The sequence below is a fragment of the Saccopteryx leptura genome, chromosome 1 (assembly GCF_036850995.1).
Source record: "Saccopteryx leptura isolate mSacLep1 chromosome 1, mSacLep1_pri_phased_curated, whole genome shotgun sequence".
Lineage (NCBI taxonomy): Eukaryota > Metazoa > Chordata > Mammalia > Chiroptera > Emballonuridae > Saccopteryx > Saccopteryx leptura.
Window position 1 is genome coordinate 363,631,238 of NC_089503.1, and position 27,097 is coordinate 363,658,334.

At 40.5% G+C, this 27,097-nt stretch overlaps 1 protein-coding gene across 3 annotated transcripts in view; it reads right to left on the reverse strand.

Moving 5' to 3' along the window:
• Positions 1–25,339, reverse strand: part of PRIM2 (DNA primase subunit 2) — a 301,521-nt gene extending 276,182 nt beyond the window's left edge. For 2 of the 3 annotated variants that reach the window (XM_066361373.1, XM_066361375.1), the window contains exons 1-5: positions 25,269–25,339; positions 24,377–24,538; positions 22,842–22,945; positions 19,042–19,121; positions 16,931–17,051 (exon numbers count right to left, since the gene is read on the reverse strand). In XM_066361373.1, coding sequence (XP_066217470.1) covers positions 16,931–17,051; positions 19,042–19,121; positions 22,842–22,945; positions 24,377–24,530 — 459 coding nt within the window. In that variant the 5' untranslated portion in view covers positions 24,531–24,538; positions 25,269–25,339. The remainder of the gene's footprint in view (positions 1–16,930; positions 17,052–19,041; positions 19,122–22,841; positions 22,946–24,376; positions 24,539–25,268) is intronic. The other variant, XM_066361374.1, reaches the window with a different exon arrangement.
• Positions 25,340–27,097: the final 1,758 nt, after the last annotated feature.

Genomic DNA, 27,097 nt, shown 5'->3' on the forward strand with positions numbered 1-27,097 from the left:
GTTAGCTACTTACTGTACCCCTTCCTAGAAACTCTGTGACTGCAAAACCGACCAACACAGACGTACAGCGTGCGTGTGGGGCGGGGGCTTCAAACACCACATCTGGGAAGTGCCTGCCCAATAAAGGTGAGCAACTCGCAGAGCCATTTGGAACAAAACAAAGTATAACTTTTCATCAATAACAGAGCAGTTGCATTCTAGGAACAATCAGCATACATAAAACCATCAGGAAAAAAAACAATTTTTGTTTATTTATAAAATTGTTTGGTTCTAGATTCACAGATTCACATCATTAGAAACAGGGTTTGTTTTGTGGGGGTTGGTGAGGTTGTTGCATAAACATAAAAAAGAATAATAAAAAGTCAGGGAAAAGTCACTGTTGTACAGAACTATCTATCCAGTGCGTAGGAGGTGCTCCAGCAACACATCTCCTGTCTATTATGCCTGCAGCCCCCACAGCTCGTCGTGACAACCACCAAAGGGGCCAGAAAGATGTCCGGGGTGGCTACGAAGGGAGGGCAGCTGCCGCAGTCCCGAAGTCCAGGCTGAAGCAAGGAGCCAGCTTCCTGCAAGGCCCGGCCTGAGCCCAGTGCGCTCCGTGACCTCTCCTTTCCTGACCCGTCAAATTCAGTTATTCCTGGCTCAGCAGAAATCGACTTTTGGACTCTGATTTACACAGAACTTGGAATAGTACATGAATTATTGTTGGACATGAACTAAAACATACAATGTGATCAAAAACAATGTTTAAAAAAAGAAAAACAGGTACCAGAGAAGAAAAGCAACAAAGCTTATAGAAAAGCCATGAGCTAGCTAGTGAGCCCGTCAACAGCAAGAGTTGTGCAAATATTTTCCCTAGAAGCAGCACACATATTATAATGGCAAAAATACTTATGGCATATTTAATATATTTGGTTTCTATTTCTGCCAAGAACTGTCAGCTAAAATAAAACATCTTAGTAAAATTATACTTAATGCTTTAATTTCCTCTATTAATGCAAATTTCCCATTTCACACCTGTGTTTGTGCGTTTTGATGGGCCCTGTCAACTTAAATGTCAGCACCTATTCCACCTCATTTCAGCACTCGTTAGGTATAGCTGGGAAGAATTCTGCTCATATATTTTGTAACATACTCTGTAATTTACATATCTCAAAAAACCTAGAGGTCTGACTTTTTAGTTCCGGTTCTAACACTTAACTCTGGGGAGGTTACTCAAGCACTCTAAGCTTTGGTTTCATCATGAAGCTGTTGTGAGAATTAAATTATGTAATCCAAGTGTGTGGCACCACACAGCAAATAGATAACAAATGTTAGCTCCTAGAGACAAGCCTCTCCTCTGTCTCCTTTCATCACTGAGCAGACCAAAACCTTAATAAGTCCCCTGCTCATTGAGTATTCAGCAAGCATACCTTCCCTCGTGAACAAGAACCGTGTCCAACTTCTAAAACAGTCCTCCAGATTTTCTAACATTCGTGCATAGCCCTTACTCCCTGCACCAACTAAAAGAAGCTGGAAAATATTTGGCTATCAGGTTGCAATAGAGATGACAGAAGGATTCTTTTGCCAAAAGCATCATGGGACACTAGAATTGGAAGAGCATCCTTTAACCAGAGATAACAGAGAAAAAAAGCCAGACAGTTGGCAAGAATCATTAGCTGGAGTATGGCACCAGGAATCTGAAAAACAAAGAGATTAGTAGTCATTGGCAGGTAGAGAGTAAATGGAGAGCAGTTCAGAATAAAAATTTCAACTGCTCTATCTGTATGCCTTCAGGCGGGTGGGGAGTAGCAGGATGGATACACTGGCAGTGCCTGGGCCAACTGGATAACTGTTTGCTGCAACTACAGGACATCCTCCTGCCTTGGGAACTCACACTTTGCCATTCAACGACTGGGAACACAAAATGATTTTCTTTGTGCACCTCCTTTAGGCCTCCATATCTTTGGTTTATTCTCACTCAAAAGCCCTAGGAAAAGGCAGTCTGACCTAGACTCTGAACTAGTCCATGACATGACTTCAACTAAAAAAGATTAAATTTTCAGAGAGCTTGGGGGAGGCGGTGGAAAGGAAAAGGTTAGGAAATCTATAGAATGAAAAAATATATCAACATTAAAAAACTCAGTATCTTCTTTTGGAACAGCTTCAGAAAACATCACACTTTACAATGTAAATGTTTAACTACAGAGAATATTACAATGATATTTAGTAAAATTAATTTCACTATTTTAGGATCTACACAGTAACATACATAACATAAAACAATTAGGACACAGCTCTATCTGTGGAAAAACTTCAGCTAATTTAGTTATACATTTTTTTCAAGGGCAAAGTCATAGGCATGGAGTCATCAACAATGAGAATACAAGAAATTCTATATTCGAAAGCTGTAAGAGAAGTTTAAAAAAGAGAAATGACTTTGCAAGTTATTTTGAAAATTTTTGCATATGTTAATTTTAGCCTTCAAGGGTAATTCAGCTTGAAGTTTCGCATTTAGCTAGGTTTAAACTATCTTATAATGAGCAGAATCTAATTTTGTAGCTTGATAAGGAAAATCCAAATTCTGTGAACTTCTAAAATATTGCCACTAAAGACCATCTGCCATGGTGTATTTTTACAACCATATGCATAAATGGTTAGGCCTCAATTAACTAGGAAATTCAGTAAAACTTCCTCATTCTCCAAATATGATAGATACTACAGCTACCCAACAAACACATATAAAATAATATAAGGTTGGCTTCCATAATTATTTCATTTGAAAGGACACTGTGAGAGTAAAAGTTATAGTATTTGTGGAGTCTGCTTATAGAAAGGAAGCCCTTGTTAATGCCTTCATTTAAATAATGGTAACATTTAAGTAATCGTAACAGACACACATAAAGAACTGTCTAAATCATGAATCTCCCTATTTAAAATACAAAACAAATTGAAATTTGCTAAGTAGCATAATCCCTCAAATTCAGTTCGATAGAGAAAGCTCAGTTCATACAGAACATACAGTTCACCTAATATTTAACCCTGAAAAAGGATAAGTACTCCATGTTACTATAATCATCTAAAGATTACTTAGCATTCAGAAAACAGAATAGAAGCAAATCTTTTGAACTGACTACTATTTTCTGTAGAAATTAATACAAACATTTCTTCAACATTCAGAGAGTACCGTGCTTAGAACCATTAAGCAATCCAACTCAAACTTGAGTACTTCATATTCTTGGAACATAAAACAATTTACATCCCCACTCCAGAGATAAACTTGAGCCTTCATCTGATTAGTAACTCTTTTCCCCTTGGTTCCTTTTAGTAATGATATTTTCACGCAGGGTGTTAAGAGTCTATGTCTTACCATCCCACTTCACTCTTGCCCAGACCCCCTTTCCAAACCTGTCAGAGTCAATGGCTTGTCAGAAGTCCTGTAAAAAGCTTCAGGCTTCTCAAATACATTTGTTCTCCGGTGCGTTCCACTTTAACATCTACATGTCCTATCTCAACCATAACACATGACTTCTTATTGCCTGAAATTTATTCTGTGTCAAAAGGAGAGATTAAAGGTACACATATTTCATTTTGCAGGCACCACATTAAAATCACTTTGCAACTTATCAATAGGCTTATAATAATTTATAAACATATCGCAGAGGGTAGGTATAAAGAGTCATATATATCAGATGAATGGCATTTTCACATTTTAAGTATTGAAATGGAGATGACCACAATGATGAATGCTCATTTCAGAAGAGCGACAACCCAAACTAGATCAACTAACCATGAAAACAATAGTACAATAAGGACCAAAATGCTCAGAAAACCATGGTTACCTTAACATCAACTTGCAAATACAATATCAAAGAAATAATGATACACAAGCAAACACTAAAAACTATTTTAAAAGTCTACAGATGTAAGACTATTAAATCAATGTAAAATCAATGTTCTGATGTTAACTGGAGAGAAGGCATCCAAAGTTCCTAACAAATCCATATAACTAACATTTTTCAATTGCAAATAACAAACTTTAATTCTGTTCACAGAAAAGAAGTTATCAGCTAAAAATGACATGAAATACTTTCTAAGATAGAAGAAATTAAGATTTCAAACTACAAAGGATAAACAAATTTTAAATCCAGGTTCAGGATAAGAAAAACTATTTAAGCCCTGGCCGGATAGCTCAGTAGCATCATCCCGAAGAGCAGAAGTTGCCAGTTCGATCCCTGGTCAGGGCACATGTGGGGACTGATCAATGTTCCTGTTTATCTCGTTCTTTCCATTCCTCTCTCTAAAATCAATAAAAGAAACATTTTTTGTTTTTATTTTAGTGAGAAGAGGGGAAGCAGAGACAGACTCCTGCATGCGCCCAGACTGGGATCCACCCGGTAAGCCCACTAGGTGGCGATGCTCAGCCCCTCTGGGCCCTTGCTCTGGTGCAACTGGAACCTCTTTTTAGGCCTGAGGTGGAGACATGGAGCCGTACTCAGCACCCAGGGCCAGCTCGCTCCAATCCAGCCACGGCTGCAGGAGGGGAGGACAGAGAGAGAGAGACAGAGAGAGAGAAGGGGGGAGGGGAGAGAAGCAGATGGGAGCTTCTCCTGTGTGTCCTGACCGGGAATCAAACCTGGGAGGGACATCCACACGCTGGGCCGATGCTCTACCACTGAGCCAACCAGCCAGGGCCAATATTTTTAAAAACCAAAAAAATTTTTAAATAAAAACTATGTTAAAATAGGCAAAAAAAAAAAAAAGCAATTAAAAGTTTTGCAGGTAGTTTTCAGCAAGGGGGCAATAAGTTACCAGCCACACTTGCCTTCACTCAAAAACTTAGTTCCTGAACATATTTGGCAATTGAAGAGCACTAGTTCTACGTAATATGCAGGGGAGTTTTCATCTGTGACACACAGAACCCTCTCCACATCGATTAGGATGCTCACCTTCACTGTCCCTGCCATTCTGCACTATTCTAATGAAAACATCCTGCCATTAGATCCACTGCTATTTCAGATCAATTAAAAAAAATTTTTTTACTGTCCTGAGAATATTTTCAAATGAGGTAAATTATAAGCTGCTGTCAAATCTCTGAACTGCAACAACACCGATACCCTTTCTTTGTTCGTGAGGCTGACAGCTGTCGAAGCCTGACCTTTCCCTAGCCGGTCAGCTGAAGAAGCAGAAGCGTTAATAGACTCTGTTCAACCTTACCCATTCACCTTTAATGTGACCCAAGGCGAAGTCAATCAACTCAGCAACGAGAGGTCCAAAACGGCCCCCACAGACAGCGATATTCATTCATTCATTCCTTCCTAGAAATTTCAGCTTTAAAATCCAAGTTATTTACACATAAGTCCAAACATACAAAATACCAGTATTTCCTTTTTGAATACTTCATACTAAGGCTTTCTGTTGTGTGTCATACAGATTCAAAATCTACTATCCACTGAGAAGCCACATACCAAATAAAAAAAGCCGAAGCATCAAAGCACTGCCGAGCCGGAAGTAGGACACAGGAGTTGCAGATCTGATGCCTGGCCCTGCTCACCTCCTCCAGATTTTAGTAAACACAATTACACCTGTCACGGCACACTGAACAAAACAAACTGTAAGAAACACAAACACTAGGCAAAGAAATTAAGTATCCCTTTTTCTGTACATACTTCTTCACCAAAGCACACACTGTACAATTCAGTCCTCACATTGCGTTTGCTCCTAACATAAAAACATATTTTACAGAATTATATCAACATAAAAATTATTGCAGTTCTAATGAAGTAGAAAAGATAGAGAAAGGCACACCAACAGCACACACACCTCAATCCCAGGCACACTCTGAGATGTGTGTGCCAGCAATCCAGTTCCTGCGACACGGAAACCACGATGCCCGTGGCTCTCCACTGCCCACTGCTTCCTTGTGCCTTGACGCAGGCAGCAGGGCCTATGCACATCAGAGGCCAGCGGATGTGACAAATGCTACTAATTTACCCCTAACCTTTGTTTTGTCCTGAGTCTAAAACATGGGTCTGAATCTAAAAGCATCACTGACACCTGTTTTATTGCAGTTAGTTTTCAAATGCAAAGCAAAAATTCTAATCAAAGTAAAGAAAATGTGCATGTCACTGTTAATAAAATGGTAAAAGTTTGGAAACGGGAAGAGCTATGGGGGCCTACAGGCCAGCTTAGTAGCAGAACCTGAATTCTGGTTCAGTCACCAGTATCAGATCCATGTGAGAGAGCACTGGACAGGAGGGGGGAGGTCTCTGCCAGGAAAGTAACCCCAATCTATCACAGGAATGGGCCCTAGCCAGGCCCCCCGCAATGCTTTCTCACTCTAACCTCCAGGAGGCCCCACTGGCCACACACACTTGATAAAACTGCACACTCGACAGTCTTCATTTCAAAAACAAAAGGTCTATGTTTTTCACACTCTACACATCTCTACCTAAAGTTCTGATACACCCGCTTGGAGGACTACCTGTATCCTACCCCCCCCCCCCCTGAAAATCTCCAAACTAGAAAAACCAAAACAGTCACACAAGAAACCAAAATTACTGTTCCTTTTAAAAACTGTACAGGAAACCCTTCCGCAATGACGTACAAATGTGAATATTAATTTTCTCTTCTGTCAATCTTTGAATATTATCCATATTTCTACATCTTACTTTAATGAGTTTATTATAATGCAGCCCAAATAACCTGCAAAATGAAACAAAAAAGAAAGAAAAGGGTAAGGAGGAAAAGAGAAAACGATAGCAAAGAGACAAGAAAACAGGGTAATATGAAAAACCAATCGTGACAACCAACAAACCAGTTAAAAGTACATTAGTGCTTCATTATCCAGCTTGGCTTTCCACAGTTTTAGTTACCCAAGGTTAATTGTGGTCCAAAAATATTAAATGGAAAATTCCAGAAATAAACCATTCATCAGCTGTAAAATGTGCGCCATTCTGAGTAGTATGATGAAACGTCACCCCACCCTGCTCCATCCCACCCAGGACGTGAACTATCCCATCGCCAGCTACTCAGGTTATATACACCACCCACTCACCAGTCGCCCAGTAGCTGTCTCGATTATTACATCAACTGCATGGTACCACCGTACTTGTGTTCACCCTTATTTTACTTAACAATACTAGTAAGTCTTTTCAGTACCACTAAAATAAGGGATCAAGTCAGCGTTATATTACTTAACAATAGTTCCAAAGTGCAAGGGTAGTGATGCTGGCAGTTCAGATATGCCGAAGAGAACAAGGCCCACGAGTACATTCGTGCCTCGTACACTTTACACTTGCAAGTGCACCTAAAGCCCAGTCTTCCCGTCTATCTTCCAGTATCTCAATCTTAAACAAAAACAAATAGTAAAGGGTCGTTATACATGCAAGGAAAACATTCAGCATAAAAGACTATCCAAAACAGATGAACTAATTAAAGAAATGAGAGGTAGACAAAGATAGGAGGAGAAAAATTTAATTAATAACCTTAAAAAAAAGATATCATAGTCATAAATTAAAAACAAGATTATAATAAAGGAGAACCAGAAAGAGATGTTAGACATAAATATAGGAGAGCAGAAAAAAATTAAACAGAACATTCGGAGTTGAAGAACTTTCAGTTAAAAAAATAGTTCCCATAAAATAAAACTAATAGATATAGAATGGATGTCAGGACAAAAAAAGAAAAAGAATAAAAAAAATAAGAATAACAATCCAGGAGGTCCAAATTCTAACAAGAAATTATTAAGACAGAACACAGAAAACAGAAAGGAGGAAATTATCAAAGCAATAACAGAAAGAAATTTCCTAAATACTGTATTAGAACCCAAGTCTTCAGATTAAAAGGGCCCATCAAATTCCCATCCCAATAAATAAAAAAAGATTCTGATATCATAATAAAATCTGACCACAAAGGATTGGAGATGGGAGAGCCCAAGTATACCAAGTGAGATGCGAATAATCAGAAATCAAAATACAATCAAAAGAGCGCCTCGGGAATCAAGAAGGTAATGCAGCAATACATTCAAAATCCTGATTAAGAAGTTACTCCCTACTTTATTGTAAACCAAAGCAAAACTTCACTCAATGCGACAGTATAATAAAGACATTTTCACACAACCCAGAACTCAAAAGACTTACCAGTGTTAATGTATGAAGATATAACTTGTTTGACAATAACAGCACAATGGTAGGGAGAGGGAACAGAGTAGTATGAGAACAAGTTTTGTACACTATTAAAATTAATTTAGTGTTAATCCAAACTAGATGTTTTTTGGGGTTTTTTTTCATTTTTCTGAAGCTGGAAACAGGGAGAGACAGTCAGACAGACTCCCGCATGCGCCCGACCGGGATCCACCCGGCACGCCCACCATGGGGCGGCGCTCTGCCCACCAGGGGGCGATGCTCTGCCCATCCTGGGCGTCGCCATATTGCGACCAGAGCCACTCTAGCGCCTGGGGCAGAGGCCGAGGAGCCATCCCCAGCGCCCGGGCCATCTTTGCTCCAATGGAGCCTTGGCTGCGGGAGGGGAAGAGAGAGACAGAGAGGAAGGCGCGGCGGAGGGGTGGAGAAGCAAATGGGCGCTTCTCCTGTGTGCCCTGGCCGGGAATCGAACCCGGGTCCTCCGCACGCTAGGCCAACGCTCTACCGCTGAGCCAACCGGCCAGGGCCCAAACTAGATGTTTTAAGATAAAATTTTTCATCATAATTCCCAGGGAAACTATTAAGAAAATAAAAAGGGAATTAAAATGGTACACTAGAAAATAATAAACAAAAAATAAGTTAGTAATAGAGGACAGAAGAACAAAAGAATCATAAGATACATAGAAAATAGTCCTGCCTGGGTGGCTCAGTAGACAGAGCATCATCCTGGCCAGCCAAAGTTGCAGGTTTGATCCCAGTCAGGGCACATACAGAAGCAACCAATGAATGCATAACTAAATAGAACTAAGTGGAACAATGAGTTGATGTCACTCTCTCTCTCTCTCTATTCCTTCCTGTCCCTCTCTCTCAAACCATTGGGGGAAAAAATGTTTTAAAATAGATATATAGGCCCCGGCCAGTTGGCTCAGCAGTAGAGCATAGGCCCAGCATTTGGAAGTCCCAGGTTCAATTACCAATCAGGACACACAGTAGAAGTGCCCATCTGCTTCTCCACCCCTCCTCCTTCTCTTTCTCTCTCTTCTCCTCCCGCAGCCATGGCTCAAACGGTTTGAGCAAGTGGGTCCTGGGTGCTGAGGATGGCTCCATGGCCTCACCTCCGGTGCTACAATGGCTCAACTGCCAAGGAACAGAGCAGCGGCCCCAGATGGGGAGAACATTGCCCAGTAGGGGTCTTGCCACATGGATCCCAGTCAGGGCGCATGCAGGAGCCTGTCTCTGCCTCTCTGCCTCTCACTTAATTTTTAAAAAAAGAGAGAGACAGAAAACAAATGGCAACACAGCAGTTGTAAATTCTACTTTATCAGTAATTACATTAAATATAAATGGATGAGCCCTGGACAGTTGACTCAGTGATAGAGCAACGGCCTGGCGTGTGAAAATCCTAGGTTCGATTCCCGGCCAGGGCACACAAGAAAGGTGCCCATCTGCCTCTCCAGCCTTCCCCCTCTCCTTTCTCTGTATCCCTCTCTTCCCCTCCTGCAGCCAAGGCTCCACTGGAGCAAAGTTGGCCCCGGCACTGAGGATGGCTCCATGGCCTCTGCCTCAGGCACTAGAATGGCTCCAGTTATAATGGAACAACACCCCAGATGGGCAGAGCATCACCCCCTGGTGGGCATGCCAGGTGGATCCCAGTTGGGCACATGCAGGAGTCTGTCTCTCTGCCTGAAAAAAGAAAAAGTGGGGACTTCTTATTTCAGAAAACTACAAAAAAATAAAAAATATGTATTTATATAAATGGATGAAACACTCTATTCAAAAGGCAGAGACTAACAGACTGGATTTAAAAAAACACGATCCAACTATATGCTATCTACCAGAGAGAACACACTTTAGATTCAAAAACAAATGGGTTGAAAATAAAAGGATGAAAAAAGATACATTATGCAAACAAATCTAAAGTATCTGGAATGGCTACCCAACTATCAGACAAAATACATTTTAAAACAAAAAAAATGTAACTAAAGAGGAACATTTCACAATGCTAAAATGGTTGAGCCATTAAGAAGAGACATATAGACTTCTGGTGGCGCAGTGGATAAAGTGTCTACCTGGAATGCTGAGGTCGACGGTTCAAAACCCTGGGCTTGCCCAGTCAAGGCACATATGGGAGTTGATGCTTTCTGCTCCTCCCCCTTTCTCTCTCCCTCTCTATCTCTCTCTTCTCAAACATGAATAAATAATAAAATAAAAAAGAAGAGACATATAATAGTTACAGACACACATGCACCTAAAAACAGGGTCCCAACGTACATGAAGTAAAAACTGACAAAATTTTAAGACAGAAACAGACAATTCAAAACTGTTAGACTTCAATACTCCACTTTAGTACACTGGGGAACAATTTTTTTTTCATTTTATGTAGCATGAGGTTTTAGAACTGTTTCTATATATTTCTGCATCACTGATTCCAAATCTGAAATCCATTTTATGGTGCAACTCTAGTTTTTATGCAATTTTAATTTTTTTGTTACAGTTAATGGCATGCATTGGTTTTTAAATTGGAGTTAAAGGGCAATGACTCTTGGATTGAACATAACCACAAGGCAATTAATGTTTTACAAACATCACTTTTACATAATTGTAGTTGTTTTTAAATGTAAAAAATTGTTATCTGATAAACACACGCTCTTATTTTGTTTTAAGATTGAATCATGGCTTCTTCAAGTAGGCTTAAATGTAAGAATAGTCCTGACACTTTCTGTTATATATGTGGCTGTTACACACTTCAACGTCAAAGGTGCAATATTTCATCATTTGTGACACGTGCACATATTGCCTATTTTCAAGTTCCCCTTGGCGATCAAGAAAAGAACTGGGCTCCTCATATTGTGTGTCATAATTGTGAGGAAATGCTTTGTGACTGGACAAAAGGAAAATGCAAAGGAATGCCTTTTGGTATTCCCATGGTTTGGTGTGAACCTAAGGACCAGAGCAGTGACTGTTATTTCTGTCTGATCCATACAAAGGGCATTGGCAAGAAAAAATGGCATATGATCGCATATCCTAATATTCCTTCAGCAATATGACCTATCCCACACTCTGAGATACTCCCGGTTCCAGTTTTCAATGGTTTTATTTCTTCTAAGGACGAAGAAAGTGAACATAGTGATCAAGTATATTTTGATAAGATGCATGAGGAAACGGTTGTAGAATCTAAAGGGTCTTTTTCTGATGCCAAGCAGTCATTAACCCCTCAGCAGTTTAGCCAACCCGAATTGAATGACTTGGTAAGAGATTTGGGCCCATCAAAGAATGCAGCTGAGTTATTAGCCTCCAGGCTTCAATAAAAGAATGTACTTCACCAGTCAGCTAAAGTATCCCATTTCAGGAAGCATGAACAAATTTTTGTGGATGTTTTTTCCGAAGACAAACACTTTGTTTACTGTCATGATATCAGTAGTCTTCTCAGCCAGCTAGGTGTAGCCACTGAGAGTCCAACAGAATGGCGGCTATTTCTTGACAGCTCTAAACAGAGTCTGAAATGTGTGCTCCTACACAACGGTAATGTTTATGCAGTGGTTCCAATTGGTTATTCAACTCATCTGCAAGATTATAATGACATAAAAATTGTCCTCGACTTTCTGAAGTATGAGGAGCATAACTGGATCATTTGTGTGGATCTTAAAATGGTAAATTTCCTGCTAGGACAACAGAGAGGTTTCACGAAGTATCCTTGCTTTCTGTGTTTGTGGGACAGCCAAGCTCGGGAGAAACACTGGACACAGAAGGAGTGGCTGAAACATGAAACTCTGGAAGTAGGGATGCAAAATATTGCGAATGAACCTGTAGTTAATCAAGACAGGATCATTTTTCCCCCACTTTACATCAAACTTGGCTTAATGAAGCAGTTTGTTCAGTCTCTGAATGGAGAAAGTGAATGCTTTCAACATATTATTTCTGCTTTTCCTGCTTTGTCTTTCGAGAAGATAAAAGCAGGTATATTCAATGGACCACAAATTCAAACCCCCAGATGTGATGAAGAATTTGCCAGGAAGATGAATAAGGAGGAGAAAGCAGCATGGCAGTCTTTTGTGGCAGTTACAAAGAACTTCCTTGGCAACAAAAAAGCAGTAAACTATGAACGTCTGGTTCAAAGGATGCTGTTGGCTTTCCATGACACTGGATGTAACATGAGCATTAAGATTCACTTCCTGAACAGTCACCTTGATAAGTTTCCTGAAAATCTTGGAGCTGTTAGTGATGAACAGACCTCTGATGGAGCATCAAACAAGATTGTCCTCAACAAGTACACAAACACAAGAGCTACAAACACAAATTTTTGCAAGAATAAAATTTAAATAAGTTTTGCACAAAATTTACGATTAATATGTGTTTTAATATGATCTATTTTGAAACTGTAGACAAATTCAGATGCAATCATATCTTTTAGTGTATTATTGTATTTACTACATTATATAAATTATTGTATTTTCACAAAGATGGTGCCCAAAAGACATTCTACTTCATTATGTTTAACTAAATGTTGAAAATTTTACAATAAGGTGAAAACCTAAAATCTTGAATTGCAAAAAAACTGTAGCTTACAGAGAAAAACTAACGTCAGATTTGAGATCAGCACACTCGAATTAGGTAAGACCAAGTGTTTTTGTGGATGCAACAAAAATTTTGTTCCCCAGTGTAATGGATAGAATGAACAAGCAGAAGATCATCAAGGAAACAGAAGACTTGAAAAACAGTATCGACTAATTAGACCTAACAGACTATATCTACAGAACACTCCAACCAATTGCAGTAGATAAACATTCTTCACAAGCACAATAGAACATTCTCTAGGATAGACCATATAATAGACCACAAAATCAGACTTAATTTTAAAATGATTAGTTATACAAAATATGTTCTCATACTAAAATGGAATCGAATGTTTTAAAAAATATCAGTAACAGAAGGAATTTGGGGGAGATTAAAATTATGTAGAAATTAAACACATTTCTAATAACCAATACGTCAAAGAAGAAACAAGGAAATACTTTGAAATGAAATATAACATACTAAAACTCATGAATGCATCTAAAGGAACACTCAGAGGGAAATGTATAGTTGTAAATGCCTCCATTAAAAAAAGAAAAAAAAACACTTTAAACCAGTAACCTAAACTTCACCTTAGAAAACTAGAAAGGAAGAGGAAACTAAACCCAAAGCAAGCAAAAGGAAGGAAATAATAAAGACTAGATAATTGATAAAGACTAAGGAGCAGAAATTAAAGAAATAAAAAAGACAAACGATACAGAAAATCAACATAAACAAAAGTTAATTATACGAAAGGGCAAACAAAATTGACAAACCTCTTCTTAAATAACCAAATAACATAAGAGATGACTTAAATTACTAAAATCAGGAGAAGACAAAATTAACAATGTTGCAGAAATAAAAATAATTATAAGTGAATTTTATGAAAAACTGCATGCATCAATTAGGTAACTCGGAGGAAATGGACAGAATCCTAGAAAACACAAATTACCAAAACTGACTCAAAAAGAAATAGAAAATTTAAATAGGTCTGTTTAACAAATAAATCAATTAGTAATTTTAAAACACCCCATGAAGAGAGAAGTCCAGGCCACAACAGATTTACTGTAAATTACACCAAACTTTTAAAAAATTAAACCAATCCTGCCCTGTCCAAAAAAACAGAAAAGGAGAAAATATTTCCCAGCTCATCCTATGAGACCAATATTACCTTGATAGCAAAACCAAATAAACATCACACCAGAAAACTATCAACTACTATCCCTTAGCAATAAACATAAAAATCCTCCACAAAATAACAACAAATCAAATCTAGCAACATATACAAAGTAGCATACAGTTTGACCAAGGGGTCTTTATTCTAAGAACATTACAGCAAGGTCATTTAACATCCAACAATCAATTAGTGTAACATACCATATTAATAAAATAAAGAATGAAACCATAAGATTGTCTCAACAGGTGCATCTGAAAAAAATCTAACACTTTTTCATGATGAAAATGCTCAACTAATTTTATTTTTTTAATTTTTAGAATGGAAAAATAAAATACACTTATATTGCTCAACTAAATTTTAAAGGACATTTCCTCAATTAGATTAAGGGAATCTACAAAACTCCCACAGCTGCCCTGGCCGGTTGGCTCAGTGGCAGAGTATTGCCCCAGCATGTGGATGCCCCAGGTTCGATTCAAGTTCAGGGCACACAGAAAACAGTGCCCATCTGCTTCTCCACCCCTCCCCCTTTCACTTCTTTCTCTCTCTCTCTCTCTCTCTCTTTCTCTCTCTTCTCCTCCCCATGGCTCCATTGGAGCAAGTTGGCCCCAGGCGCTGAGAATGGCTCCATGGCCTCTGCCTCAGACACTAAAAACGGCTCTGGTTGCAACAGAGCAAGAGACCCAAATGGGCAGAGCATCGCCCCCTCGTGGGCTTGCCAGGTGGATCCCAGTTGGGGGCGCATGTGAGAGTCTCTCTCTGCCTCCTCTCCTTTCACTAAATAAAATAAATTAAATTAAAATAAAAATAAATCCACAGCTAACATCATATGTCATGGTAAAAGACTGGATACTTCCCCCAAAAATCAGAAACAAGTAAAGGTTGTCCACTCCCGCCACTTCATATAGCTGTGCAATTATGATTTTGTCCAATTTTGTGTATATGTTATACATCAGTTTTAAAAGTTTTTTAAAAAGAAGAAACATAATTTTTGCTTAAAAAAGTATACTTGAAAATATGTTAAGACATTCACAACAGCCTGACCTGTGGTGGCACAGTGGATAAAGCGTCAACCTGGAAACACTGAGGTTGCCGGTTCAAAACCCTGGCTTGCCTGGTCAAGGCACATATGGGAGTTGATGCTTCCTGCTCCTCCCCCTTCTCTCTCTCTCTCTCTCTCTCTCTCTCTCCCTCCTCACTAAAATGAATAAATAAAAAAATTTTTAAAAAAGAAAACATTTAAAAAAAAAAAAAGACATTCACAACAGTAATTTTCAACCTTCTTCCTTTCATGGCACACACAAACTAATTACTAAAATTCTGTGGCTCACCAAAATATTTTTTTTTTGCCGATCTGACAAAAAAATAAGTATAATTATGATTCATTCACACTGATGGCTATTGTTGTGTTGTCTGTTGTCATTTTTGTATTTGACAATCTAAGAGAAAAGAGGTCAGTGCCCCTGACTAAATAGTCAGGTACTGCACGTTTTAAAACTTTTTGCGGCACATTGGTTGAAAATCACTGCTCTAGCATAAAGAGTAAATCTCAAGGATACTTTTCCTCTATGGCATAATAAAGTCAATTATGTCAATAATGGCAAAACAAATTATTTTTAATATAAAAGGATAAATTAACTGTAATTGATCTCAGCAACAGTGAAATTCATTAAGGATGAAAGTTAAAAGCCAAGCGGAAAATGCATGGGGTTTGGGTGAGAGGTTCCTGGACTTGACACTGTTCTACGCCTGGCTCCATGTTCTTTCCAGACCTCCTAGGGCTCTATGAGAGGTGACAGACACTGGAAAGTGCTCCAGACACGCAGCAGACACTAAATGTCTACCCAATGTTTGTTTACTTCCCTTCACGCAATCTCTTTTTTCCAAATCCATAACCCACACTGACTCTTACATCTTCCACTTCTCAGAAAGGACATCGCCTGGCCCTGGCCGGTTGGCTCAGCGGTAGAGCGTCGGCCTAGCGTGCGGAGGACCCGGGTTCGATTCCCGGCCAGGGCACATAGGAGAAGCGCCCATTTGCTTCTCCACCCCTCCGCCAGGCTTTCCTCTCTGTCTCTCTCTTCCCCTCCCGCAGCCAAGGCTCCATTGGAGCAAAGATGGCCCGGGTGCTGGGGATGGCTCTGTGGCCTCTGCCTCAGGCGCTAGAGTGGCTCTGGTCGCAACATGGCGATGCCCAGGATGGGCAGAGCATCGCCCCCTGGTGGGCAGAGCGTTGCCCCTGGTGGGCGTGCCGGGTGGATCCCGGTCGGGCGCATGCGGGAGTCTGTCTGACTGTCTCTCCCTGTTTCCAGCTTCAGAAAAATACAAAAAAAAAAAAAGAAAAAAAAAAAAAAAAGAAAGGACATCGTCTTGTACCTACTCCACCTTCTACTGATTTTATTTTGGCCTCAGCTCAGCCATTTGCACACCCAAGTAGAGTCACAGCCAGTCCTATTATTATCTGAGTGCACTAAGTCTTCCAAAGCAGAACCACTCTCCTACCCACAGCAGCACAGGGCCACCTGAGGACATAAACTCTATTTCCACCCACAATCCTTATCCCTGATAAATAAGTCCCAGACACTTCTTTTTTACATAATTACTATACGGAAATGATTCAGATTTGTCTGCAAAATTAATTTTTAAAACTATTCAGACAGAGATTTTACTGACAACTTACTTTTAAAATAAAGTATTAACTCTTCTACACTTCATTATTGGAAATAATGTCCTACCACTTCTCTGATTCCCTCAATAATTAGCTTTAAATTTTTGGCCTAGAAGAGTCTGGTTAAAGGTGAACTTTCATCAATGAAACCTTTTTGTGCTTTCGTTAACCACATATTTAATAAAGTAACTTAAGTGAGGCTTTGGTACTAAGGACCCCTTTTCGTCCATCACGGAAAGAGAAAGGCTCATTGCAGGACAAAGCCAGCAGCTGTTCCCCCAGGCAGGCACTTAGGGAGGAAATGTAAAGAGCAAACTCCTCACAGCAGCACTAGCACTTGAGGTGGGACGAATACCCGCACTCCGGGAAGAATGAACAGTGAACACAATTGAGAATGACTATAAAAACACTTACAGCCTCAAACTGCAAATGACTATCCTTTAAGAAATCTTGAATTCTGTCCTTGGGTAAAATACTGAATCGAAATCGAAGGAGATCCATTTCTTGTTGAATGAACCAGCGTCTAAGATCTTCACTGAAATGGAGACAGAAAAATTACAAGTATAAATGATAAGTCCAATGATTAAGTTAAAAGTCCACCAATTATTAAATCCAAGAAGTTTCTATGAAACATATTCAAACACAACCAAGATAACACCAAACAGCAGTTAAAAGGTCTCTGTGATACAGTATGAGTACCACATACCACAATCTTCTAGGAATGGGTTAACTATGGAGGAGAGAGGTGCAATGAACATAAATCTAAAAAAATTAAATCAGGCCTGACCAGGTGGTGGTACAGTGGAGAGAGCAATGGCCTGGGATGCTGAGGACCCAGGTTCGAAACCCCAACGTTGCCAGCTTGAGCGCGGGCTCATCCAGCTTGAGCGTGGAATCAACGGCTTGAGCATAGGATCATAGACATAACCCTATGGTCAATGGCTTGAGCCCAAAGGTTGCTGGCTTGAAGCCCAAGGTCACTGGCTTAAAGTTCAAGGTCGCTAGCTTCAGCAAGGGGTCATTGGCTCAGCTGGAGTCCCCATTACCCGATCAAGGCACATATGAGAAAGCAGTCAATGAACAACTGAAGTGCTGCAACAAGTTGATGTTTCTCATCTCTCTCCCTTTCTTGTCTGTCCCTATGTGTCCCCTTCTCTCTGTCTCTGCCTCGCTCACAAAAAAAAAAAAAAAAAAAAAAAAAATAGTTGACTGCATTTAATGTAACTGAAAATAGTCAAGTAGAATATACTTGATTAGGTATACTGCTGTCTAAGGCAGTTCCACCAATGCCAAATAAACCCAAATTTTATAATGTAACTATCTCTGACTAGATTATGATCAGGTAAACTTCACAATGTAACCTTTGCTTATGGCTTTATTGTTTAGAATTTCACAAAATATGCACAGTATATACCTCAATTTTGGGGGGATACCTCAATTTTTTTAAAAGCCAATATACAATATTAATTTACAAGGCAGATCCATAATCAGCATTATTGTTGTTATAAAATAATTATGCTACTGTGTATAAAGTATAATGTAGTTTTCCAAAGTGATTTGCACATTGTCAGCAGTTCATTTACTGCATAAACAGTACCTGCTTCTTTACAGAAGAAAATCTCCAGGACTAAAGCTGGTCAATATTTGTTATTATCTTGGGATATTAAACAACTCAACATTCTCATTTGATAAGCCCATTAGTAAAAAGAAACAGAAAAGAAGTTTATAAGGATGTTATTGTACCAAAATTAATACAAGGGAAAAAAAAAACAGTTTAAAATAAAAGGCAACTAACTCCTTTTCCTTTGGGTGGCACTATTGACTTACAAGAAACCAAGTACCAAAGGAAAATGTTTCCGTCTACATCTGAACTTCTTAAAACCTTTACCGAATTCAAGTCTGTATTTTTCAAATTGAATTTTATTGGGGTAACATTAATTAACAAAATTATATAGGTTACAGGTATACAATTCTATAACACCTCATCTACACTGTACTGAGTGCTCACCCTCCCAAGTCTCCTTCCATCACCATCTACCCCACTACACCACCACACTGCTGTCTGTGTCTATGAGGGATCTTTCTGTTGTTGCTGCTGTTGTTTTCATCTCGTTTTGTTTTGCCTAATCCCTTCAGGGGGCTGAGTAAAAAAAGGGATTTAGAAAAGTCAAGTGTGTATTTGATTCATTATCTCTTATAAATATTATCACTTCTTTCCAGAAAAAAATGTATCAAAAGTCACCTCCAATTTTAAATCCCAAATGAAGAGTCTCTCCCACAAAGGTAAAAAGTGTTTCAACAGGCAAAATTTTGCAATCAGACCTTTTTTTTTTTTTTTTTTGGATATTTTATAATAAACTGCTTGTTTCAAACAATTCTCTGCAATAGTGTTTAATCATTAAACACCAGTTTCTGATGTTGTTCTGGGTTTTCCTATGCTCAGTACAATACACCTTAACTTTCTATGTATCAATTTATAACCCAAGACAGGAGATTTGACAGTGAGAGCATAAACATGTACTCACGACTGGCAGTAAGCAAGGCGCAAAATAAAGTGAGAAATGTGATCTCTTCTTCGTGGTTCATACTCATCTTCTAAGCTTTCCTTAAAAATAATGGCATATGAATAAAATAAATTCATTAGAATCGTAAGAGGTGTCAAGAAATACTGAGTCAGCATAAACCAGTGTAAAGTAAAAGTTTCAAAAACACAAATTTGATAATGACTGCCAAGACCTAATCATCATTTTTCTTTTTTTTCTTTTTTTTTTTTTTTTTTTTGTATCTTTCTGAAGTTAGAAGCAGGGAGGCAGAGACCGACTCCCGCATGCACACGACCAGGATCCACCCAGCATGCCCACCAGGAGTTGATGCTCAGCCCATCTGGCGCCCTTGCTCCGTTGCAACTGGAGCCATTCTAGCACCTGAGGCAGAGGCCATGGAGCCATCCTCAGTACCTGGGCCAACTTTGCTCCAATAGAACCTTAGCTGTGGGAGGGGAAGAGAGAGACAGAGAGAAAGGAGAGGGGGAGGGGTGAAGCAGATGGGCGCTTCTCCTGTGTGCCCTGGCCGGGAATCAAACCTGGGACTTCCACATACCGGGCTGACGCTCTACCGCTGAGCCAGCCAGCCAGGACCTAATCATCATTTTTCTTAAGTTAGCAATCAGGTGAAACTGAGAACAGAACTCATCTTAGCAAAAGACCCTGGTTTTCAACCCCACAATTTTCTTCCTATCAACTGCCCCATCTCTAAACTTTCTTTTTTATCCAGCCTATACCCAGGATTCTCACTTCAACAACTTCTTACATGAATCCTCAACATCTTGATTTCCAACCTTTGGCAAAACCTAGGTCATAAATTAATCTACAGCTATAATCTGCAGTCCTATTCCAATATGCTGAGAACTTCTGAAAAAAAAATGTATATATAACTTTGGGAATTTAGAATGTTAAAAATTTACAGCCTCTACCTCAACTGAATCTTTCCCAACACTAAGAAAACCCTATTCAAGTCCAAAATAGTTAAGGGCAAAGATGTGCACTTAAGAGGTACCAGGCATTATTATAAGCATTTTTTATCTATTAATCCATTTAATCCTTTTAAAAACCCTAAGAGGTAGACTGTGCTATGTATCCCTATTTTAAAAATGAGGCAAGTGAGTCTTGGGGAAGTTATATAACTGGTCCAGGGTCACAAAACTTTTAAGCAGCAGAGCTGGGATTTGACACATAATCACCAGTTCACATTTCTTAGAAAAGCCGTGCCCTGGCCGGTTAGCTCAGCGGTAGAGCGTTGGCCTAGCGTGCGGAGGCCCCGGGTTCGATTCCCGGCCAGGGCACACAGGAGAAGCGCCCATTTGCTTCTCCACCCCTCCGCCGCGCTTTCCTCTCTGTCTCTCTCTTCCCCTCCCGCAGCTAAGGCTCCATTGGAGCAAACATGGCCCGGGCGCTGGGGATGGCTCTGTGGCCTCTGCCTCAAGCGCTAGAGCGGCTCTGGTCGCAACATGGCGACGCCCAGGATGGGCAGAGCATCGCCCCCTGGTGGGCAGAGCGTCACCCCATGGTGGGCGTGCCAGGTGGATCCCGGTCGGGCGCATGCGAGAGTCTGTCTGACTGTCTCTCCCTGTTTCCAGCTTCAGAAAAATGAAAAAAAAAAAAAAAAAAAAAAAAATTAAAAGAAAAGCCGTTTCAGCCTCCATTAGCTGGCCCAATCTCCACTCCACACCACCTTCTCCTTCTCTCTCAGCTGATGACTTCACCTATTTCACAGTAAATACAGGCCACCAGGCTGACTCTTCAGCTCCAAGCGTCTGTGTCCACACGCTGTGTTGCCTTGTCTTCCCTTCCTTCCCCAGGGACAAAGCATCTCTCTGTCCCCCTACAAAAAGCTAATTCCAACACCTAAACCCTGCAACCCATCTGCCCCTGCCTCCTAAGAACTGAAACGCTCTCTCAAAGGATCTTCAACTTCCCATCTTTCTCTTCTAAATCTTTCCGCTCAGGTTGAAAATGTTTAACTACCTCCTGTCATGTGTGTATACATCCACATGTGTGTGCATGTGTGTGCGTACACATCTTCACTTTTCCCTACAACTTCCTCTACAGTCAGCTCTATTTCTCCCTGTCTTTTCAGCTGGACATTTTAAGAGAATGCATATTCCATCTCCAGCCCTCAACTTCCCTCCTCCAGCCACTGTCATCATTCAGAGTTCTACCTCCATCTACGAAGAGCCCACCCAGTGATAAATCAGTGAATCTGTAGGACTCATCTCACATGATCTATGCAAAGCTCCTGACGCTGTCTGCATCTTGATTTGAATCTTGGCTCCACCATTTACTCTCTCATGAGTTTGGGCAAGTTATTTAACCTGTCTATAATTCAGTATCCTCATCTATATAATCTAATATAATAATAGTACCTACCTCATAAGACTTTTGTTGATTACATGGGTCAGTATATGTAATGCACTTAGAACAAACTCTAGGGCATAGTAAGCATAACAGAAATGTTTGCTGTTGTCACTCTTACATATCATGATCATTACTATTGAAGCTCTAGTCTTCCCGAGCGGCTACGACACTGTCATCCTGACTGATCCCCTACCTCTCAGGCAGCTCTTCCCCATTCCCCTTCCCACACTCCTTCAATTCTACTTCACCTTAAATACTCGTGTTCCTCACAGCCTGTCCTCCATCCTCTGCTCTTCACTCAAGTATTTTCCGACAGTGCTCTCACCTACTCCTGATGACCCCAACCTTCCTCTGAAATTATACTCCTATTCCATGCCTCCTTAATCAAGACCTGTATGTATAACCAATTGTTCACCAGACATCTCCAGAGGCTCCTCTAACACATGTCTAGAACTAAACTCAACATCTCCCTTCTAAGATGTGCTTCTCCTCCTGGGTAGCATACCTTGAAACATCACCATCATCCACCTTGTTGCCCTAACTAGAAACCTAGGTATCATTCATAACTCTGTCTTCTCCCTGCAACCAGTCACCAAAATCTTTTCATCTGCATAATTAACTAGTTTATTTATTATTTTTAGTTGAAATTTTTTATTTTTAATGTATTGTGTCGACATGGTTTAAAATGTCCCACTTAATATAATGCCCTGTATACAGCACATCGTGCCCCGTGCCCCATGCAAAGTCCTTCCCACCTGTTTACCTCTTTGCCCCACCTCCCCCGACCTCCACCCCCCTTTCCCTCTACCTTCTTAATATCTCTTCATTCACTCTTCTTCTCTCCATTCAATTCACTCTCATCATTCCCTAACCGGCTTTCCTCCTACCAGACATGCGCCTAACAATCTGTTGGCAATCATCTTACCAAAATAAAAAGCTAATCACATCCATCAAGATGCACTTCCATCCCTACGTCTTCTAGGAAGCCTTTCCAACCACCCGAGCCTGAACTGGGTGGTTATTTGTGCTGTGGAGTTCCTGGAGCACACATCCGAAAACAGCATTCATCATCCTGTATTGCATAGGGTACACATGGCAGTGTCGGGGAATATTTAGTGGGTAGAAAGCAGGAAGGCTACTGAGCACCCTACAATGCACAGGACAGTCCCTGCAACAAGGAATTAGCACTCCCAAAATGTCGACAGTCCCGAAGCGGACAAACTCTGCCATACTATAATTATCTGACTACATGTCAATCACTCCTAGGAGACCGTAGTAACTTCAGGCAGAGCCTATGCTATATAATCATTATGAAAGCTCTGTGCATAATACACCACCTTTCCCACATCTGATACTCACTACGTGAATTTACAGAACCTGAAGAAACTTTTTCTTTTCACTCTTTTACTTACTCTGAAAGAAAACTTGACCTTTCGAACCTCAGCCTCCAGCTTACTCTGGTATTGCTCAGTTCCTTTCACATAGCTCACACCAAGATTTTCAACGGTTTTTAGCACTGAAAAACACAATTTTTAATAAGAGGAAAACATATAAATGCAAGGGAATTTTTAAAAACTAAATTCAAGACATAAAATCTATGAATAGCAATTCCATAATAATTTGTTTATAAAAGATAAATTGTAATCGTTATTTTCTGCCGGTACACTATTTAAATTTTATATGTTTAAAAGAGGGTAATCTCCACTCATTTGCAGAAAATGTCGAAGTCCCACAGCATGATCTAACACCAGGGATCCTCAACCAGGGTAAAGGGAGGAATGGTGGTAATATAATCACTGCCATAAAGAGCCAATGTGGTTGAGGAATGGAAAAGGGTATCCCTATGCAGGAAAGATTAAGCACCCCTTGTTGGCATCCCTCATGCGGAGCTGCCTCCTGGGCGGTCTGCTTCATTCACTCAGCACAGACTCGTCAGAAAGCCAGTCCTTCCTTTCTGACAAAGCTGAGACAGAGAAGCCACAAGAGTGAAGCAGGGGCCTGACAAGCATCGACGTGAACCATTCTGAATAGATGCTTCATCCTACTCAAAAGTTCCTAAAGCCCTTGAAAATTCTTCTTCGGGTTAATTCTTCTTCCATCGATACAAAAAGAGGCTTTTAAATTCAAGAATTATAAACTTTTCAAATGAATCCTGAACATAAACCGTGTCCCTCAGATACTTCCTTACTATAGTATACCAGAGCAAACCAGTTTTCTTCCCCCCAGTCCTTCTCCTCTGCTGACTATTGCCATCTCCTCTAGCTTCAGCCACCAACCACTACTAGAGCCCTTAAAATACTAACTTATGCCTGACCAGGCAGTGGCACAGCGGAGAGAGTGTCGGACTGGGATGCGGAGGACCCAGGTTCAAGACCCCAAGGTCGCCAGCTTGAGCGCAGGCTCATCTGGTTTGAGCAAAGCTCACCAGCTTGGACCCAAGGTCACTGGCTCCAGCAAGGGGTTACTCGGTCTGCTGAAGGCCCGTGGTCAAGGCACATATGAGAAAGCAATCAATGAACAAAAGGTATCGCAACGAAAAACTGATAATTGATGCTTATCATCTCTCTCCATTCCTGTCTGTCTGTCCCTGTCTAACTCTCTGACTCTCGCTCTGTCACTGAAAATAAATAAATAAATAAAATTTAAAAACAATTAAAAATTTTTTAAAGAAATACTAAATTATGATGATCATTTTGGATGTCTGTCACCAAGGACTAGACTACAACTCTGTCAAAGGTGAGAATTACATTATTCATTTCACAATCCCTACCACCACCTAGAACACAGTGTACTCAAAAAAATATGAACTGTACAATAAATGAACAGCAAACCCTCAATAAATACTTGTTGAATAAATTGCTTAATAAAGAAAATAAATTACCACACTCATTCTCACAAGGTACAAGTGAGGTTCTCAAGAACCTATTGTACTTCAAACATCACTCACATTTAACTCTATCAATAGCCAAGTTTTCAAACTCCATCAAAGATATGTTTTCAGTAGGCGGCTGCAAGTAAAACTGAAGGCTGTGAGGGTAGCAAGCATTCCTCGGATCACCTGCCAACCTCAGTTTCTTCCTCTTTCCTCCAGAAAACTCCATCGTCCTACCTTACAAGGAAGCACATGAAAAAGGTGAAATGATGGAAAGTGAAGTTTTAAAGAAAACAACAAACCAAAAAATATATAACAACTCCACACACCCAGAGAAGAAAGAAAAATGAAAATCAAGGGCATACACACAGTGCTAACAGTGGTTATCCCTGTATTTTCTGCACAGATTTTCTACAGTACACCTGTAACGACTTTGTAATGTGAGGAGCTAGGGAAGACACAGACGGTGACCGTAACTTCCAGCCACGTGAGTCGGGTGATGTTGCCTGCTCTCTTCTGTGCATCACGGTCTTCCGATCTCTGCAGCCCCAGGAGCTAAGATGAGGTTAGGACGGCTCCAATCCTGAACTCGCTGGAAAGCGCGCACCTATCTAACATGAAACTTCCCGAACCCGGTACAATTACTCATTTGCTTCCGATCTGAGTGACTCCGGGAAACGGGACTGTCTTTGAGTCGTCTTTTGGAACTCCTTTTAGGGAGCATCCACAGTTCCTTAAAAATTCCCACCCCCGATCCTCCCCCGACTCTCCTCCGGCGAAGCTGTTTCTACTCCACTCACTGGCACCTGAGCCTCTGCTCCCAATAACCAATAATCAATAATCAATACTCCAGCGAGATAGAGCCTTCTGCTCCCACTGCCCGCAAAGTGCTCTCCCTTCTTTCTCGACTTGCAAGCCTCAACACCACGATTACTGTCCGTCCGAAATCCACGGGAGTTCCTCTTACCTGCGACCACAACAAGGGCGAAGAAAGAAACAGTAGCTGACAGCCGGTTTTCCCGGGTGGCGGGAGATTTCACTTGGACAGGAAGCGGAAGTGAGGGACACAAGTCCCGCCCCCAGGGCGCCCCGCCCACGCAGCGCGGGCCCAGAGCGCGCTGAGTGCGGGCTCCTGGGAACCTTCTGCAGCCGGACAGTTAGTAGCTTTTGATGGTTGGCACAGGTTGGGGGGGTCAGGGGTCTGCTGGAATGCTAGTGGCAAAAATGTGCAAACGCCGAAGAGTGTAGTACCAACAACTCTGGAGACTCGAGCCAAGATGCCAGAAGTTGAAAATGTAGCGCTTTAACCCACAAGGTTGGCACTTGTCACTTTCAGTCTGGAGAAGACAAGAGGAAGAATAGGCGTTTATTGCACCTGGCTCACTATTAGGAGCTCTGTTGTCATTGTTGTTTTAAGATATTTAAATTTTATTTTTCAATTACATTCAACATTGTGTTACTTTCGGGTGCCAGGAGCTCTGATTTTTCTTTCAGCGATCCTGTCAGGTAGGTATGTTACCCCATTTGACGGAAGAGAAAACAAGCCAAAAGAGCATCGTTAGTTTGCCCGTCTTTGAACAATGTGTGTTTTGTCCCCATCACGACAGATTCCACCCGCCTCAGCTCCCGCCACCACCACCACCCGGCCTCGCGCTAGTGAGCGCCCAGATAAATGCCTGAAATTAACTAGAATTAATGAATGAATGAATGATCACACGCAGAAGTCGCTCAGGGATCTACAGACATTAGAAAAAAATCAGGCTCAGAGGGAGAAGTAGGTGTGGAAGTGGGAAGTGCTGGGGAGAAATTGGATCTCAGATTGCCGACTGGCGGCAGTGGCGGGTCAGAACCACACCAGCTGTGTAGTCTCTACGATTTTCAAGAGCTGAAAATAAAGTCCACTGTGGCCTCTAGGAGGCGTGTGTCACTTACAAAAGTGGCCGAGGAAAGCTCTAGTGAAGGTTGTCATTGGAGGTGCAGAGCACTCTGAAATGTACACGTTTTTAGAAATGCTAAGTATATTGAAACAATATCAAGCTTCAGAGCACCTAGCCAGCATGGACCAAACTGTGGCTGGCACTGACTTTGTACCAGTACAGTTTCTAAGTGATTTACATGCCACCTCATTTTATTCTCATAAATATATGAGGTACAGTTTACTGCAAAACAAAGAAGTGACTTCAAAGATCACATAATAAATGGCAAAGCCAGGTTCAAAGTCAAAGCTGCAAGCTGACCACCACAACATATTAATTCTACTATTGTAACAGCTGCAACACAACTTAATTCCTTCCTCTCTGTATCAGACACATAATTTATACATCATTTGCTCCAAGGAACACACCTGAAATCATGATAAGTGCTTAAAAAAACCTGAAGCATAAACCATAAGAACAGTTACATGAATATTGATCTGATCTCTGGAGAGGAAAGGAAACTATAATAAATTACAAAGAAAAAAATCAAAGATTTGACTCTTAAAGTGCAGATTTGTGCATCTAAAAAACCTACAAAAATTTTTGCATTCATCAAATTGGAGGAAATGTTCACTATAAAAATCTAATGCCATCAAATGTAAACAACTACGTAAATTAGAAAAAATCCTAAGACATAAATTGAAAAATGAGAAAAGAACAACAGTTAACTCATAGACTAAATAATGATAAGATGTGAAAAAATGTTTATCATTGGCAGCAAAAAAAATTTTTCCCTACAAAATTGGCAAAGATTTTACAATGAAAATATTCAGTGTTGGGCAAAGGACAGTACAGTAGGCTTACATCGGAACTGACAGTG